This window comes from Pseudorasbora parva, chromosome 1 (genome assembly GCF_024679245.1).
Source record: "Pseudorasbora parva isolate DD20220531a chromosome 1, ASM2467924v1, whole genome shotgun sequence".
Classification (NCBI taxonomy): Eukaryota; Metazoa; Chordata; class Actinopteri; order Cypriniformes; family Gobionidae; genus Pseudorasbora; species Pseudorasbora parva.
In genome coordinates this window covers 70,875,668-70,893,704 of record NC_090172.1, presented here as the reverse complement: position 1 = coordinate 70,893,704, position 18,037 = coordinate 70,875,668, and the positions used below count along the sequence as shown (strand labels likewise).

At 49.1% G+C, this 18,037-nt stretch overlaps 1 protein-coding gene across 1 annotated transcript in view; it reads left to right on the top strand.

The window, feature by feature from the left end:
- Window positions 1–18,037, top strand: part of ripk3 (receptor-interacting serine-threonine kinase 3) — a 34,459-nt gene that overhangs the window by 6,659 nt on the left and 9,763 nt on the right. The window contains exons 2-7 of the mRNA XM_067447681.1: window positions 1,554–1,878; window positions 8,575–8,726; window positions 8,832–8,881; window positions 8,987–9,142; window positions 9,691–9,773; window positions 11,395–11,452. Of these exons, the coding sequence (XP_067303782.1) occupies window positions 1,554–1,878; window positions 8,575–8,726; window positions 8,832–8,881; window positions 8,987–9,142; window positions 9,691–9,773; window positions 11,395–11,452 (824 nt within the window). The remainder of the gene's footprint in view (window positions 1–1,553; window positions 1,879–8,574; window positions 8,727–8,831; window positions 8,882–8,986; window positions 9,143–9,690; window positions 9,774–11,394; window positions 11,453–18,037) is intronic.

Here is an 18,037-nt window from a genome sequence, read left to right as displayed (position 1 = left end):
GGGGGCAATCTTGGATTATAGAATTTTCATGAAAAGCCACATGTTTAAATGATAAAATGCAGCACTTCTTTCCCCCCAAAAGGTCCCTCACCTTCGGTGTGCTATATTGCACAATACTGAATGTTCAGGTAAATAGTAAATAGTTAACAAACTGTGTGAATCATTACTAATAAATGGTAGAAACAAACCGAATGCATGTAGCGGTTTGCCTTTTGCTGTAGAGATTTTCCATTTACTACATACAGTAGGCACTCGGATTCCATATATAGGGCACATATATATTATATATTATGCATAATAGCCCCTCTGCCCCGTGTCACAGCGCGTCTGCTCGCGTCCAGATCTGCCTCACGCGCCGCTGAATGTGCACGGCCGAGTGTGCACGAGTGTGTTTTTGTCATTTTGACTGCCCACCCTGCCTCCACGTTGCCCTCAAACTTGCTAATGAATACTTCGACCTCTTCTAACATACCCAGTGGCGTTAGATAAAGTCTCCACCACAATACTGTCGCTGCGATCGCGGAGAGGCGTGCGGTGAGGACGCGCGCTTCATGGTGAGCGCGGCAAAAATCTCCCGCGGCCACCTCGTTCCCAACACTAACAAACCTGCTAACTTCGCGATGAACACTGGGACCCCGGGAAACATTATTCCCACCACTGACCTTGGGCAAAGGACCATCTACATTGAGCAAATGATTCACCATTTTTGCTTAGTGTTAGGTTTAGTTTCACTTTCAGAATCACCGTCATCTCATATTTCCCTTCAGAATCAGGGTCCGCGAATAGAAGACCCAACACTTCATTGCGGGTAAGCTTTATTGATGCCATTAGAACATAATAATAGTAATAATAATCTAATGCAAATATTCGCTGACGTTAACAATGCTCTGATAAAACAGCTCACTCGCACATCAGCTCCGCTTTTGTTTGCACTGATTCTATGCGCTCTTGCTTGTATATTTTGTATAGAATCATGATGTTTGTATGAGTCAGGGATGAAGTACAACATGTCTACCATCTAGTGGAGGGGAGGTTGAATGAAATTTGACACCCTATTTGACAAAATCATCTGTTTTATTCAGTGACGCATCTTGTCGAGTAAACTCGACCGTGCTGCCAAGAGGGTTAACAATGTCTAAAAGCTGATATGTGACAAGTTGTGCAGAAAACAAGCTCAAAAACCCAGAAGTGTTTATAAGCTGTTGACCCAAAAAGCAATTGAAATATCATATATACATTTGACATTTGGATATTTGATCAAATGTTCACTCCACATGTAGGCATACTGAGTGCCATGATTCCAAAATTGACCTTCCTGCTGGAGCCTCACGTCTTATTGGCTTCCGCCTCATGCAATACAAAGTCAGAGATAATTAATTGAATGAATTAATTTACTAGCAACTACATCCCTTCCCCAGTTCTTCGTAGTCCGTGTCATTAAATAGCAGGTTTCCACTGTCACAACTTGCCCCATATGGAGTGAACCTACTGAATAACTATATTCACACTGAGGAGACAGACTCTATCATCTCCTCTGTGATTGCTCTGAGCAGGTCTGAATCCTCTATCCAGAGAGAAGCAAGCATGATGTTCCAGGGAGGAAATCCCAATGTCATCCGGATCTTTGGGCTGTATGAGGGCCGTGTGGGTGTGCCTCTGCTCCCGCTTCAGTCTGGGCTGGTGATGGAGTTTATGTCGAATGGCTCGGTGGCTGAGCTTCTGCAGACTCTAGCCGGCCCTCCTCCATGGCCTCTGGCCTTCCGCATGGCTCATCAGATCGGCCTGGGAATGAACTTCCTCCATCAGCTGAGTCCGCCTCTGCTGCACCTGGACCTGAAGCCCAGCAACGTGCTCTTGAACGCCAGCCTCGACGCCAAGGCAAGCGCACATGACACGCTCTAGACAGCTTCACCACTCTAAACAATCTGGGGGAAATATAAAGGAAAATATCACCATCGATGCCAAACTTTAATTATTTAAATCATGAGAAATTAAAAAAGTACAAATTATGTTAATAACAAATTAATTACTAAGTCATAATTCTGAGATAAAGTCAAGCTTATGACTGAACACATTTATCACACACATTTATTTTAGTGCTTTATGAAAATGCACAATAAACCGATTGAAAATATATATATATATATATATATATATATATATATATATATATATATATATATATATATATATATATATATATATATATATAATAATATATTAGCATTGACGGCAAACCTTTTTTTTTACTTAAAAGGTCGATATTATGATATTAAAAGTTTAAAATAATGACAGAAAGTATTACAGTAATAATTATGACAATATAAAATTACACACAATTTATAATTATGAGAAAAGGTCACAATGTTTGAGGCTCTCAGACGATCAGAATGATAAAGGGTCTCAGATGGGTCAGAATGATTGAGGCTCTCAGACGGTCAGAATGATTGAGGCTCTCAGACGGTCAGAATGATAAAGGGTCTCAGACGGGTCAGAATGATTGAGGCTCTCTGAAGGGTCAGAATGATTGAGGCTCTCAGACGGGTCAGAATGATAAAGGGTCTCAGACGGGTCAGAATGATTGAGGCTCTCAGACGGGTCAGAATGATTAAGGATCTCAGACGGGTCAGAATGATTGAGGCTCTCAGACGGGTCAGAATGATTGAGGCTCTCAGACGGGTCAGAATGATAAAGGGTCTCAGACGGGTCAGAATGATTGAGGCTCTCAGACGGGTTAGAATGATAAAGGGTCTCAGACGGGTCAGAATGATTGAGGCTCACAGATGGGTCAGAATGATTGAGGCTCTCAGACGGGTCAGAATGATTGAGGCTCTCAGACGGGTCAGAATGATTGAGGCTCTCAGACGGGTCAGAATGATTGAGGCTCTCAGACGGGTCAGAATGATTGAGGCTCTCAGACGGTCAGAATGATTGAGGCTCTCAGACGGGTCAGAATGATAAAGGGTCTCAGACGGGTCAGAATGATTGAGGCTCTCAGACGGGTCAGAATGATTGAGGCTCTCAGATGGGTCAGAATGATTGAGGCTCTCAGACGGGTCAGAATGATTGAGGCTCTCAGACGGTCAGAATGATTGAGGCTCTCAGACGGGTCAGAATGATTGAGGCTCTCAGACGGGTCAGAGTGATTGAGGCTCTCAGACGGGTCAGAATGATTGAGGCTCTCAGACGGGTCAGAATGATAAAGGGTCTCAGACGGGTCAGAATGATTGAGGCTCTCAGACGGGTCAGAATGATTGAGGCTCTCAGACGGGTCAGAATGATTGAGGCTCTCAGACGGGTCAGAATGATTGAGGCTCTCAGACGGTCAGAATGATTGAGGCTCTCAGACGGGTCAGAATGATTGAGGCTCTCAGACGGTCAGAATGATTGAGGCTCACAGACGGGTCAGAGTGATTGAGGCTCTCAGATGGGTCAGAATGATTGAGGCTCACAGACGGGTCAGAGTGATTGAGGCTCACAGACGGGTCAGAGTGATTTAGGTTCTCAGACGGGTCAGAGTGATTGAGGCTCTCAGATGGGTCAGAATGGTTGAGACTCACAGATGGGTCAGAATGATTGAGGCTCAAAGACGGGTCAGAATGATTGAGGCTCTCAGACGGGTCAGAGTGATTGAGGCTCTCAGACGGTCAGAATGATTGAGGCCCTCAGACGGTCAGAATGATTGAGGCTCTCAGACGGGTCAGAATGATTGAGGCTCTCAGACGGTCAGAGTGATTGAGGCTCTCAGAAGGGTCAGAATGATTGAGGCTCTCAGACGGTCAGAATGATTGAGGCTCTCAGACGGTCAGAATGATTGAGGCTCACAGATGGGTCAGAGTGATTGAGGCTCTCAGACGGTCAGAGTGATTGAGGCTCACAGATGGGTCAGAATGATTGAGGCTCTCAGACGGTCAGAGTGATTGAGGCTCACAGATGGGTCAGAATGATTGAGGCTCTCAGACGGTCAGAGTGATTGAGGCTCACAGATGGGTCAGAATGATAAAGGGTCTCAGACGGGTCAGAATGATTGAGGCTCTCAGATGGGTCAGAATGATTGAGGCTCACAGACGGGTCAGAGTGATTGAGGCTCTCAGACGGGTCAGAGTGATTGAGGCTCTCAGATGGGTCAGAATGGTTGAGGCTCACAGATGGGTCAGAATGATTGAGGCTCAAAGACGGGTCAGAATGATTGAGGCTCTCAGACGGGTCAGAATGATTGAGGCTCTCAGACGGGTCAGAGTGATTAAGGCTCTCAGACGGTCAGAATGATTGAGGCTCTCAGACGGGTCAGAATGATTGAGGCTCTCAGACGGGTCAGAGTGATTGAGGCTCTCAGACGGTCAGAATGATTGAGGCTCTCAGACGGGTCAGAATGATTGAGGCTCTCAGACGGTCAGAATGTTTGAGGCTCTCAGACGGGTCAGAATGATTGAGGCTCTCAGACGGGTCAGAATGATTGAGGCTCTCAGACGGGTCAGAATGATTGAGGCTCTCAGACGGGTCAGAATGATTGAGGCTCTCAGACGGTCAGAATGATTGAGGCTCTCAGACGGGTCAGAATGATAAAGGGTCTCAGACGGGTCAGAATGATTGAGGCTCTCAGACGGGTCAGAATGATTGAGGCTCTCAGATGGGTCAGAATGATTGAGGCTCTCAGACGGGTCAGAATGATTGAGGCTCTCAGACGGTCAGAATGATTGAGGCTCTCAGACGGGTCAGAATGATTGAGGCTCTCAGACGGGTCAGAGTGATTGAGGCTCTCAGACGGGTCAGAATGATTGAGGCTCTCAGACGGGTCAGAATGATAAAGGGTCTCAGACGGGTCAGAATGATTGAGGCTCTCAGACGGGTCAGAATGATTGAGGCTCTCAGACGGGTCAGAATGATTGAGGCTCTCAGACGGGTCAGAATGATTGAGGCTCTCAGACGGTCAGAATGATTGAGGCTCTCAGACGGGTCAGAATGATAAAGGGTCTCAGACGGGTCAGAATGATTGAGGCTCTCAGACGGGTCAGAATGATTGAGGCTCTCAGACGGTCAGAATGATTGAGGCTCTCAGACGGGTCAGAATGATTGAGGCTCTCAGACGGTCAGAATGATTGAGGCTCACAGACGGGTCAGAGTGATTGAGGCTCTCAGATGGGTCAGAATGATTGAGGCTCACAGACGGGTCAGAGTGATTGAGGCTCACAGACGGGTCAGAGTGATTTAGGTTCTCAGACGGGTCAGAGTGATTGAGGCTCTCAGATGGGTCAGAATGGTTGAGACTCACAGATGGGTCAGAATGATTGAGGCTCAAAGACGGGTCAGAATGATTGAGGCTCTCAGACGGGTCAGAGTGATTGAGGCTCTCAGACGGTCAGAATGATTGAGGCCCTCAGACGGTCAGAATGATTGAGGCTCTCAGACGGGTCAGAATGATTGAGGCTCTCAGACGGTCAGAGTGATTGAGGCTCTCAGAAGGGTCAGAATGATTGAGGCTCTCAGACGGTCAGAATGATTGAGGCTCTCAGACGGTCAGAATGATTGAGGCTCACAGATGGGTCAGAGTGATTGAGGCTCTCAGACGGGTCAGAGTGATTGAAGCTCACAGATGGGTCAGAGTGATTGAGGCTCTCAGACGGTCAGAGTGATTGAGGCTCTCAGACGGGTCAGAGTGATTGAAGCTCACAGATGGGTCAGAGTGATTGAGGCTCTCAGACGGTCAGAGTGATTGAGGCTCACAGATGGGTCAGAATGATTGAGGCTCTCAGACGGTCAGAGTGATTGAGGCTCACAGATGGGTCAGAATGATTGAGGCTCTCAGACGGTCAGAGTGATTGAGGCTCACAGATGGGTCAGAATGATAAAGGGTCTCAGACGGGTCAGAATGATTGAGGCTCTCAGATGGGTCAGAATGATTGAGGCTCACAGACGGGTCAGAGTGATTGAGGCTCTCAGACGGGTCAGAGTGATTGAGGCTCTCAGATGGGTCAGAATGGTTGAGGCTCACAGATGGGTCAGAATGATTGAGGCTCAAAGACGGGTCAGAATGATTGAGGCTCTCAGACGGGTCAGAATGATTGAGGCTCTCAGACGGGTCAGAGTGATTAAGGCTCTCAGACGGTCAGAATGATTGAGGCTCTCAGACGGGTCAGAATGATTGAGGCTCTCAGATGGGTCAGAGTGATTGAGGCTCTCAGACGGTCAGAATGATTGAGGCTCTCAGACGGGTCAGAATGATTGAGGCTCTCAGACGGGTCAGAGTGATTGAGGCTCTCAGACGGTCAGAATGATTGAGGCTCTCAGACGGGTCAGAATGATTGAGGCTCTCAGACGGTCAGAATGTTTGAGGCTCTCAGACGGTCAGAATGATTGAGGCTCACAGACGGATCAGAGTGATTGAGGCTCTCAGACGGGTCAGAATGATTGAGGCTCACAGATGGGTCAGAATGATTGAGGCTCTCAGACGGTCAGAATGATTGAGGCTCACAGATGGGTCAGAATGATTGAGGCTCTCAGACGGTCAGAGTGATTGAAGCTCACAGATGGGTCAGAATGATTGAGGCTCTCAGACGGTCAGAGTGATTGAGGCTCTCAGACGGGTCAGAATGATTGAGGCTCACAGATGGGTCAGAGCGATTGAGGCTCTCAGAAGGGTCAGAATGATTGAGGCTCTCAGACGGTCAGAATGATTGAGGCTCTCAGAAGGGTCAGAATGATTAAGGCTCTCAGACGGGTCAGAATGATTGAGGCTGTCAGACAGGTCAGAATGATTGAGGCTCTCAGACGGGTCAGAATGATTAAGGCTCTCAGACGGGTCAGAATGATTGAGGCTGTCAGACGGGTCAGAATGATTAAGGCTCTCAGACGGGTCAGAATGATTGAGGCTCTCAGACGGGTCAGAATGATTGAGGCTCTCAGACGGGTCAGAATGATTGAGGCTCTCAAACGGGTCAGAATGATTGAGGCTCACAGATGGGTCAGAATGATTGGGGCTCTCAGACGGGTCAGAATGATTGAGGCTCTCAGACGGGTCAGAATGATTGAGGCTCTCAGACGGTCAGAATGATTGAGGCTCTCAGACGGGTCAGATTGATTGAGGCTCTCAGACGGGTCAGAATGATTGAGGCTCTCAGACGGGTCAGAATGATTAAGGCTCACAGACGGGTCAGAATGATTGAGGCTCTCAGACGGGTCAGATTGATTGAGGCTCTCAGACGGGTCAGATTGATTGAGGCTCTCAGACGGGTCAGAATGATTGAGGCTGTCAGACGGGTCAGAATGATTAAGGCTCTCAGACGGGTCAGAATGATTGAGGCTCTCAGACGGGTCAGAATGATTGAGGCTCTCAGACGGGTCAGATTGATTGAGGCTCTCAGACGGGTCAGAATGATTGAGGCTCTCAGACGGGTCAGAATGATTGAGGCTCTCAGACGGGTCAGAATGATTGAGGCTCTCAGACGGGTCAGAATGATTGAGGCTCTCAGACGGGTCAGAATGATTGAGGCTCTCAGACGGGTCAGAGTGATTGAGGCTCTCAAACGGGTCAGAATGATTGAGGCTCACAGATGGGTCAGAGTGATTGAGGCTCTCAGACGGTCAGAATGATTGAGGCTCTCAGACGGGTCAGATTGATTGAGGCTCTCAGACGGGTCAGATTGATTGAGGCTCTCAGACGGGTCAGAATGATTGAGGCTCACAGATGGGTCAGAAGGATTGAGGCTCTCAGAAGGGTCAGAATGATTGAGGCTCTCAGACGGGTCAGAATGATCGAGGCTGTCAGACGGGTCAGAATGATTGAGGCTGTCAGACAGGTCAGAATGATTGAGGCTGTCAGATGGGTCAGAGTGATTGAGGCTCTCAGGCGGTCAGAATGATTGAGGCTCTCAGACGGGTCAGAATGATCGAGGCTGTCAGACGGGTCAGAATGATTGAGGCTCTCAGACGGGTCAGAATGATTGGGGCTCTCAGACGGGTCAGAATGATTGAGGCTCTCAGACGTTCAGAATGATTGAGGCTCTCAGACGGGTCAGAATGATTGAGGCTCTCAGACGGTCAGAATGATTGAGGCTCTCAGACGGTCAGAATGATTGAGGCTCTCAGACGGTCAGAATGATTGAGGCTCTCAGATGGGTCAGAATGATTGAGGCTCTCAGACGGGTCAGAATGATTGAGGCTCTCAGACGGGTCAGAATGATTGAGGCTCTCAGACGGTCAGAATGATTGAGGCTCTCAGACGGGTCAGAATGATTGAGGCTCTCAGACGGGTCAGAATGATTGAGGCTCTCAGACGGTCAGAATGATTGAGGCTCTCAGACGGGTCAGAATGATTGAGGCTCTCAGACGGGTCAGAATGATTGAGGCTCTCAGACGGTCAGAATGATTGAGGCTCTCAGACGGGTCAGAGTGATTGAGGCTCTCAGACGGGTCAGAATGATTGAGGCTCTCAGATGGTCAGAATGATTGAGGCTCATGTCATGACGTTTCTTAAGCTGCTGATAAATGCCTGGGTCAGATTCAGGATGTGATTGTCCTGATTTTCCCTCTAGGATTCAGATCTCTGTCAGCCTCTGTGTTTGTCTCGTCCTGCAGATCACAGATTTCGGCCTGTCCCGAGTGGCTCGGAGCATCTCCAGGTGTGGGGCAGATGCAGGTGAGGATGAGGGCGGGACGCTGAGCTACATGCCTCCTGAAGCGCTGCAGTCTGTCAATTACAAGGCCAGCAAAGCCTCCGATGTTTACAGGTATCAGACAAACTACACACACACACACAGTGGAGTCTCTACTGTGTTTACATGACTTGTCTTCTAAAACGTCTGAGTGTGTCTTCTGAATGCTTCGCTCTGCAGTTATGGCGTCCTGCTGTGGTCCATCATCACCGGGAAGGAACCATATGGCGGTAAGCGTCCTCGAGCCACTCTTTCATTGCCATCCACATGGGTGTGTGTCTATTCTCATGTGTGTGTGTGTGTCCAGTCTCATGGGTTATGGGTGTGTGTTCCAGGCGCCGTGTCCAGTCTGGTGCGGTTTCGGATCCCTCAGGGGGACAGGCCGGACCTGACCCTGATTGACTGCAGTGAGACCGAAGGCCTGGAGGGTCTGCTGGAGCTCCTGAGGCGCTGCTGGCATCAGGAACCCCACAGAAGACCCACTTTCCTGGGTCAGGAACATCACCCTCATGCTCATTAAATGCTCCTTTACATCTAACTTCAATCATTTATTTACTGTTTTGTTTTTTATTTTAACACTACTTTTCTTTTTTTATTTAAATCTAGTTTTATTTATAATTTGCCCGCAATTAAATTGTTTTAGCTATTTAAATACAAATGCATTTATTTTGTCAGTTTTACTTATTTAAAATCAAATGCATTACTTTATTATTTATTTAAATAAACACTATTTATTTTTTTATAATAATTTTTGTTTATTTTAATCAAATTTGTTAGTTTATTTATTTTCAATCTTTTAGATGCCAAATATGATTATCATTTAATTAATTAATTAATTAATTAATTAATTAATTAATTAATTAATTAATTAATTAATTAATTAATTCAATCAAATGTAATCTATTTGTTTTAATGTTTTTTATTGTAATTAATTTAGTTTAGTAGTATTTTTTATTTTATATTTTATTTATTCGTAATAAAAATATTTATTTTTAATTTGAATCCAGTAGTTTATTATGGTGTTGTTCTCTGTTCTCAGATTGTGTCAATGTGACGGAAGTGATCTTCGAGATGCACCAGCGTGGACTCAGTGATGCCGTCCGGGACGTCCTGAAGCAGCTGGTGCATTTGCTTTACTCCACGCGTTCCTTTACTCCGCCCGTCCCCTCACCCTTCACTCATGGCTCCTTTACTCCACCCGTCCCTTCAACCTTCACTCACAGCTCCTTTACTCCGCCCGTTCCCTCACCCTTCACTCTCTGCTCCTTTACTCCGCCCGTTCTCTCACCCTTCACTCACGGCTCCTTTACTCCGCCCGTACCCTCACCCTTCACTCACGGCTCCTTTACTCCACCCGTTCCCTCACCCTTCACTCACGGCTCCTTTACTCCATTTGTTCCCTCACCCTTCACGCACGGCTCCTTTACTCCACCCGTTCCCTCACCCTTCACTCACGGCTCCTTTACTCCACTCGTTCCCTCACCCTTCACTCACGGCTCCTTTACTCCACCCGTTCCCTCACCCTTCACTCACGGCTCCTTTACTCCGCCCGTCCCCTCACCCTTCACTCACGGCTCCTTTACTCCGGCCATCCCCTCACCCTTCACGCACGGCTCCTTTACTCCACCCGTCCCCTCACCCTTCACTCACGGCTCCTTTACTCCACCCGTTCCCTCACCCTTCACTCACGGCTCCTTTACTCCATTCGTTCCCTCACCTTTCACGCACGGCTCCTTTACTCAACCCGTTCCCTCACCCTTCACTCACGGCTCCTTTACTCCACCCGTCCCCTCACCCTTCACTCACGGCTCCTTTACTCCACCCGTCCCCTCACCCTTCACGCACGGCTCCTTTACTCCACCCGTCCCCTCACCCTTCATGCACGGCTCCTTTACTCCACCCGTCCCCTCACCCTTCACTCACGGCTCCTTTACTCCACCCGTCCCCTCACCCTTCACGCACGGCTCCTTTACTCCACCCGTCCCCTCACCCTTCACTCACGGCTCCTTTACTCCACCCGTCCCCTCACCCTTCACGCACGGCTCCTTTACTCCACCCGTCCCCTCACCCTTCACTCACGGCTCCTTTACTCCACCCGTCCCCTCAACCTTCATGCACGGCTCCTTTACTCCACCCGTCCCCTCACCCTTCACTCACGGCTCCTTTACTCCATTCGTTCCCTCACCCTTCACTCACGGCTCCTTTACTCCATTCGTTCCCTCACCTTTCACGCACGGCTCCTTTACTCCACCCGTCCCCTCACCCTTCACTCACGGCTCCTTTACTCCACCCGTCCCCTCACCCTTCACGCACGGCTCCTTTACTCCACCCGTCCCCTCACCCTTCACGCACGGCTCCTTTACTCCATTCGTTCCCTCACCTTTCACGCACGGCTCCTTTACTCAACCCATTCCCTCACCCTTCACTCACGGCTCCTTTACTCCACCCGTCCCCTCACCATTCATTCATGGCTCGTTTACTCCGCCCGTCCCCTCACCCTTCACTAATGGCTCCTTTACTTCACCCGTCCCCTCACCCTTCACTCACGGCTCCTTACTCCACCCGTTCCCTCACCCTTCACTCATGGCTCCTTTACTCCACCCGTCCCCTCACCATTCGTTTACGGCTCCTTAACATCGCCCCTCCCCTCACCCTTCACTCAGAGGGGGAATGGGTGGAGTAAAGGAGCTGTGTGTGTGTGTGTGCCGTCGGAACTAAGGCTTCTTTACTTTTGTCATTTCAGGAAGGTGACGTCTGTTCCAGTCTCAAATCAATACAGATCTCCCCAAAACCACAGAATGGTTAGTAATATTCAGCTGATGCTTTTATCCACATTGAGGGTCATGGTCAGCTAAACCCTAACATTTACATTTACATTTTACATTTATGCATTTAGCAGACGCTTTTATCCAAAGCGACTTACAACTCAGGAGAACAGGAAGCGATCCGTCAAGAAGAGGCAACGAAACACAAAAAGTGCCCTAAATACTAAGATTTGTACACTGCTCAGAGTAGCAAAGACCAGAAAAGGAAAGAAGAAAGGAGAAATAGAGGGGGAAAGAATTTTTTTTTTTATAATTTTTTTTTTTTTTATGTAAGATTAAGTGCTCATGGAAGAGATGAGTTTTTACCTGTCTTTTGAATGAAGTTAGTGATTCTGTTGTGCGTATGGAGGACGGAAGATCGTTCCACCAACCCGGAACAATGAAAGAAAAAGTTCGAGAGAGGGATTTCATGCCTCTCTGTGATGGTACCACAAGCCTTCGCTCATTAGCTGAGCGAAGGCTTCTGGTGGGTGTGTAGACGCGTAGGAGTGAGTCGAAGTATGCGGGTGCTGAGCTTGTGGAAGATCCATGAGCAAGAGTCAGGGCTTTGAATTTGATCCGGGCAGCGAGTGGTAGCCAATGCAGAGAGATGAATAGAGGTGTGACATGAGCCATTTTGGGCTCATTGAATACAAGACGTGCTGCAGCGTTCTGGATCATTTGCAGCGGTTTGATTGCACAAGATGCCCTAACCCCCACAATTAAATGCCCTAATTGCACAAGATGCCCTAACCCCCATCCACAGCGAGGGTCAGCTAAACCATAACCCCATCCACAGTGAGGGTCAGCTAAACCCTAACCCCATCCACAGTGAGGGTCAGCTAAACCCTAACCCCATCCAAAGTGAGGGTCAGATAAACCATAACCCCATCCAAAGTGAGGGTCAGATAAACCATAACCCCATCCAAAGTGAGAGTCAGCTAAACCCTAACCCCCATCCACAGTGAGGGTCAGCTAAACCCTAACCCCATCCAAAGTGAGGGTCAGATAAACCATAACCCCATCCAAAGTGATGGTAAGATAAACCATAACCCCATCCAAAGTGAGGGTCAGATAAACCATAACTCCATCCAAAGTGAGGGTCAGATAAACCATAACCCCATCCACACTGAGGGTCAGCTAAACCCTAACGCCATCCACAGTGAGGGTCAGCTAAACCATAACCCCATCCACAGTGAGGGTCAGATAAACCATAACCCCATCCACAGTGAGGGTCAGATAAACCATAACCCCATCCAAAGTGAGGGTCAGATAAACCATAACCCCATCCAAAGTGAGGGTCAGATAAACCATAACCCCATCCAAAGTGAGAGTCAGCTAAACCCTAACCCCCATCCACAGTGAGGGTCAGCTAAACCCTAACCCCATCCACAGTGAGGGTCAGCTAAACCCTAACCCCATCCACAGTGAGAGTCAGCTAAACCATAACCCCATCCACAGTGAGGGTCAGCTAAACCCTAACGCCATCCACAGTGAGGGTCAGCTAAACCATAACCCCATCCACAGTGAGGGTCAAATAAACCGTAACCCCATCCACAGTGAGGGTCAGCTAAACCCTGACCCCATCCACAGTGAGGGTCAGATAAACCGTAACCCCATCCACAGCGAGGGTCAGATAAACCATAACCCCATCCACAGTGAGGATCAGATAAACCATAACCCCATCCACAGTGAGGGTCAGATAAACCATAACCCCCACAGTGAGGGTCAGCTAAACCCTAACCCCATCCACAGTGAGGGTCAGCTAAACCATAACCCCATCCACAATGAGGGTCAGCTAAACCCTAACCCCATCCACAGTGAGGGTCAGCTAAACCATAACCCCATCCACAGTGAGGGTCAGCTAAACCATAACCCCATCCACAGTGAGGGTCAGATAAACCATAACCCCATCCACAGCGAGGGTCAGCTAAACCCTGACCCCATCCACAGTGAGGGTCAGATAAACCATAACCCCATCCACAGCGAGGGTCAGCTAAACCATAACCCCATCCACAGTGAGGGTCAGATAAACCATAACCCCATCCACAGCGAGGGTCAGATAAACCCTAACCCCATCCACAGTGAGGGTCAGCTAAACCATAACCCCATCCACAGTGAGGGTCAGATAAACCATAACCCCATCCACAGCGAGGGTCAGCTAAACCCTGACCCCATCCACAGTGAGGGTCAGATAAACCATAACCCCATCCACAGCGAGGGTCAGCTAAACCATAACCCCATCCACAGTGAGGGTCAGATAAACCATAACCCCATCCACAGTGAGGGTCAGATAAACCCTAACCCCATCCACAGTGAGGGTCAGCTAAACCATAACCCCATCCACAATGAGGGTCAGATAAACCGTAACCCCATCCACAGCGAGGGTCAGCTAAACCCTGACCCCATCCATAGTGAGGGTCAGATAAACCGTAACCCCATCCACAGCAAGGGTCAGCTAAACCCTGACCCCATCCACAGTGAGGGTCAGCTAAACCATAACCCAATCCTCAGTGAGGGTCAGATAAACCGTAACCCCATCCACAGCGAGGGTCAGCTAAACCCTGACCCCATCCACAGTAAGGGTCAGATAAACCGTAACCCCATCCACAGCGAGGGTCAGCTAAACCCTGACCCCATCCACAGTGAGGGTCAGATAAACCGTAACCCCATCCACAGTGAGGGTGAGATAAACCATAACCCCATCCACAGTGAGGGTCAGATAAACCATAACCCCATCCACAGTGAGGTTCAGATAAACCATAACCCCATCCACAGTGAGGCTCAGATAAACCATAACCCCATCCACAGTGAGGGTCAGATAAACCATAACCCCATCCACAGTGAGGGTCAGCTAAACCCTGACCCCTTCCACAGTGAGGGTCAGATAAACCATTACCCCATCCAAAGTGAGGGTCAGATAAACCATAACCCCATCCACAGTGAGGGTCAGCTAAACCCTAACCCCATCCAAAGTGAGGGTCAGATAAACCCTAACCCCATCCACAGTGAGGGTCAGCTAAACCCTAACCCCATCCACAGTGAGGGTCAGCTAAACCCTAACCCCATCCAAAGTGAGAGTCAGCTAAACCATAACCCCATCCACAGCAAGGGTCAGCTAAACCCTGACCCCATCCACAGTGAGGGTCAGCTAAACCATAACCCCATCCACAGTGAGGGTCAGATAAACCGTAACCCCATCCACAGCGAGGGTCAGCTAAACCCTGACCCCATCCACAGTGAGGGTCAGATAAACTGTAACCCCATCCACAGCGAGGGTCAGCTAAACCCTGACCCCATCCACAGTGAGGGTCAGATAAACCGTAACCCCATCCACAGCGAGGGTCAGCTAAACCCTGACCCCATCCACAGTGAGGGTCAGATAAACCGTAACCCCATCCACAGTGAGGGTGAGATAAACCATAACCCCATCCACAGTGAGGGTCAGATAAACCATAACCCCATCCACAGTGAGGTTCAGATAAACCATAACCCCATCCACAGTGAGGCTCAGATAAACCATAACCCCATCCACAGTGAGGGTCAGATAAACCATAACCCCATCCACAGTGAGGGTCAGCTAAACCCTGACCCCTTCCACAGTGAGGGTCAGATAAACCATTACCCCATCCAAAGTGAGGGTCAGATAAACCATAACCCCATCCACAGTGAGGGTCAGCTAAACCCTAACCCCATCCAAAGTGAGGGTCAGATAAACCCTAACCCCATCCACAGTGAGGGTCAGCTAAACCCTAACCCCATCCACAGTGAGGGTCAGATAAACCATAATCCCATCCACAGTGAGGGTCAGATAAACCATAACCCCATCCACAGTGAGGGTCAGCTAAACCCTAACCCCATCCAAAGTGAGGGTCAGATAAACCCTAACCCCATCCAAAGTGAGGGTCAGCTAAACCCTAACCCCATCCACAGTGAGGGTCAGATAAACCATAATCCCATCCACAGTGAGGGTCAGCTAAACCCTAACCCCATCCAAAGTGAGGGTCAGATAAACCATAACCCCATCCAAAGTGAGGGTCAGATAAACCATAACCCCATCCAAAGTGAGAGTCAGCTAAACCCTAACCCCATCCACAGTGAGGGTCAGCTAAACCCTAACCTTATCCACAGTGAGGGTCTGATAAACCATAACCCCATCCAAAGTGAGGGTCAGCTAAACCCTGACCCCATCCACAGTGAGGGTCAGATAAACCATAACCCCATCCAAAGTGAGAGTCAGCTAAACCCTAACCCCCATCCACAGTGAGGGTCAGATAAACCATAACCCCATCCACAGTGAGGGTCAGATAAACCATAACCCCATCCAAAGTGATGGTCAGATAAACCATAACCCCATCCAAAGTGAGGGTCAGATAAACCATAACCCCATCCACAGTGAGGGTCAGCTAAACCATAACGCCATCCACAGTGAGAGTCAGCTAAACCATAACCCCATCCACAGTGAGAGTCAGCTAAACCATAACCCCATCCACAGTGAGGGTCAGATAAACCATAACCCCATCCACAGTGAGGGTCAGATAAACCATAACCCCATCCACAGTGAGGGTCAGCTAAACCCTAACCCCATCCACAGTGAGGGTCAGCTAAACCATAACCCCATCCACAGTGAGGGTCAGCTAAACCCTAACCCCATCCAAAGTGAGGGTCAGATAAACCATAACCCCATCCACAGTGAGGGTCAGATAAACCCTAACCCCATCCACAGTGAGGGTCAGATAAACTGTAACCCCATCCACAGCGAGGGTCAGATAAACCATAACCCCATCCACAGTGAGAGTCAGCTAAACCATAACCCCATCCACAGTGAGGGTCAGATAAACCATAACCCCATCCACAGTGAGGGTCAGATAAACCATAACCCCATCCACAGTGAGGGTCAGCTAAACCCTAACCCCATCCACAGTGAGGGTCAGCTAAACCATAACCCCATCCACAGTGAGGGTCAGCTAAACCCTAACCCCATCCAAAGTGAGGGTCAGATAAACCATAACCCCATCCACAGTGAGGGTCAGATAAACCATAACCCCATCCACAGTGAGGGTCAGCTAAACCCTAACCCCATCCACAGTGAGGGTCAGCTAAACCCTAACCCCATCCACAGTGAGGGTCAGCTAAACCCTAACCCCATCCACAGTGAGAGTCAGCTAAACCATAACCCCATCCACAGTGAGGGTCAGCTAAACCCTAACGCCATCCACAGTGAGGGTCAGCTAAACCATAACCCCATCCACAGTGAGGGTCAAATAAACCGTAACCCCATCCACAGTGAGGGTCAGCTAAACCCTGACCCCATCCACAGTGAGGGTCAGATAAACCGTAACCCCATCCACAGCGAGGGTCAGATAAACCATAACCCCATCCACAGTGAGGATCAGATAAACCATAACCCCATCCACAGTGAGGGTCAGATAAACCATAACCCCCACAGTGAGGGTCAGCTAAACCCTAACCCCATCCACAGTGAGGGTCAGCTAAACCATAACCCCATCCACAATGAGGGTCAGCTAAACCCTAACCCCATCCACAGTGAGGGTCAGCTAAACCATAACCCCATCCACAGTGAGGGTCAGCTAAACCATAACCCCATCCACAGTGAGGGTCAGATAAACCATAACCCCATCCACAGCGAGGGTCAGCTAAACCCTGACCCCATCCACAGTGAGGGTCAGATAAACCATAACCCCATCCACAGCGAGGGTCAGCTAAACCATAACCCCATCCACAGTGAGGGTCAGATAAACCCTAACCCCATCCACAGCGAGGGTCAGATAAACCCTAACCCCATCCACAGTGAGGGTCAGCTAAACCATAACCCCATCCACAGTGAGGGTCAGATAAACCATAACCCCATCCACAGCGAGGGTCAGCTAAACCCTGACCCCATCCACAGTGAGGGTCAGATAAACCATAACCCCATCCACAGCGAGGGTCAGCTAAACCATAACCCCATCCACAGTGAGGGTCAGATAAACCATAACCCCATCCACAGTGAGGGTCAGATAAACCCTAACCCCATCCACAGTGAGGGTCAGCTAAACCATAACCCCATCCACAATGAGGGTCAGATAAACCGTAACCCCATCCACAGCGAGGGTCAGCTAAACCCTGACCCCATCCATAGTGAGGGTCAGATAAACCGTAACCCCATCCACAGCAAGGGTCAGCTAAACCCTGACCCCATCCACAGTGAGGGTCAGCTAAACCATAACCCAATCCTCAGTAAGGGTCAGATAAACCGTAACCCCATCCACAGCGAGGGTCAGCTAAACCCTGACCCCATCCACAGTAAGGGTCAGATAAACCGTAACCCCATCCACAGCGAGGGTCAGCTAAACCCTGACCCCATCCACAGTGAGGGTCAGATAAACCGTAACCCCATCCACAGTGAGGGTGAGATAAACCATAACCCCATCCACAGTGAGGGTCAGATAAACCATAACCCCATCCACAGTGAGGTTCAGATAAACCATAACCCCATCCACAGTGAGGCTCAGATAAACCATAACCCCATCCACAGTGAGGGTCAGATAAACCATAACCCCATCCACAGTGAGGGTCAGC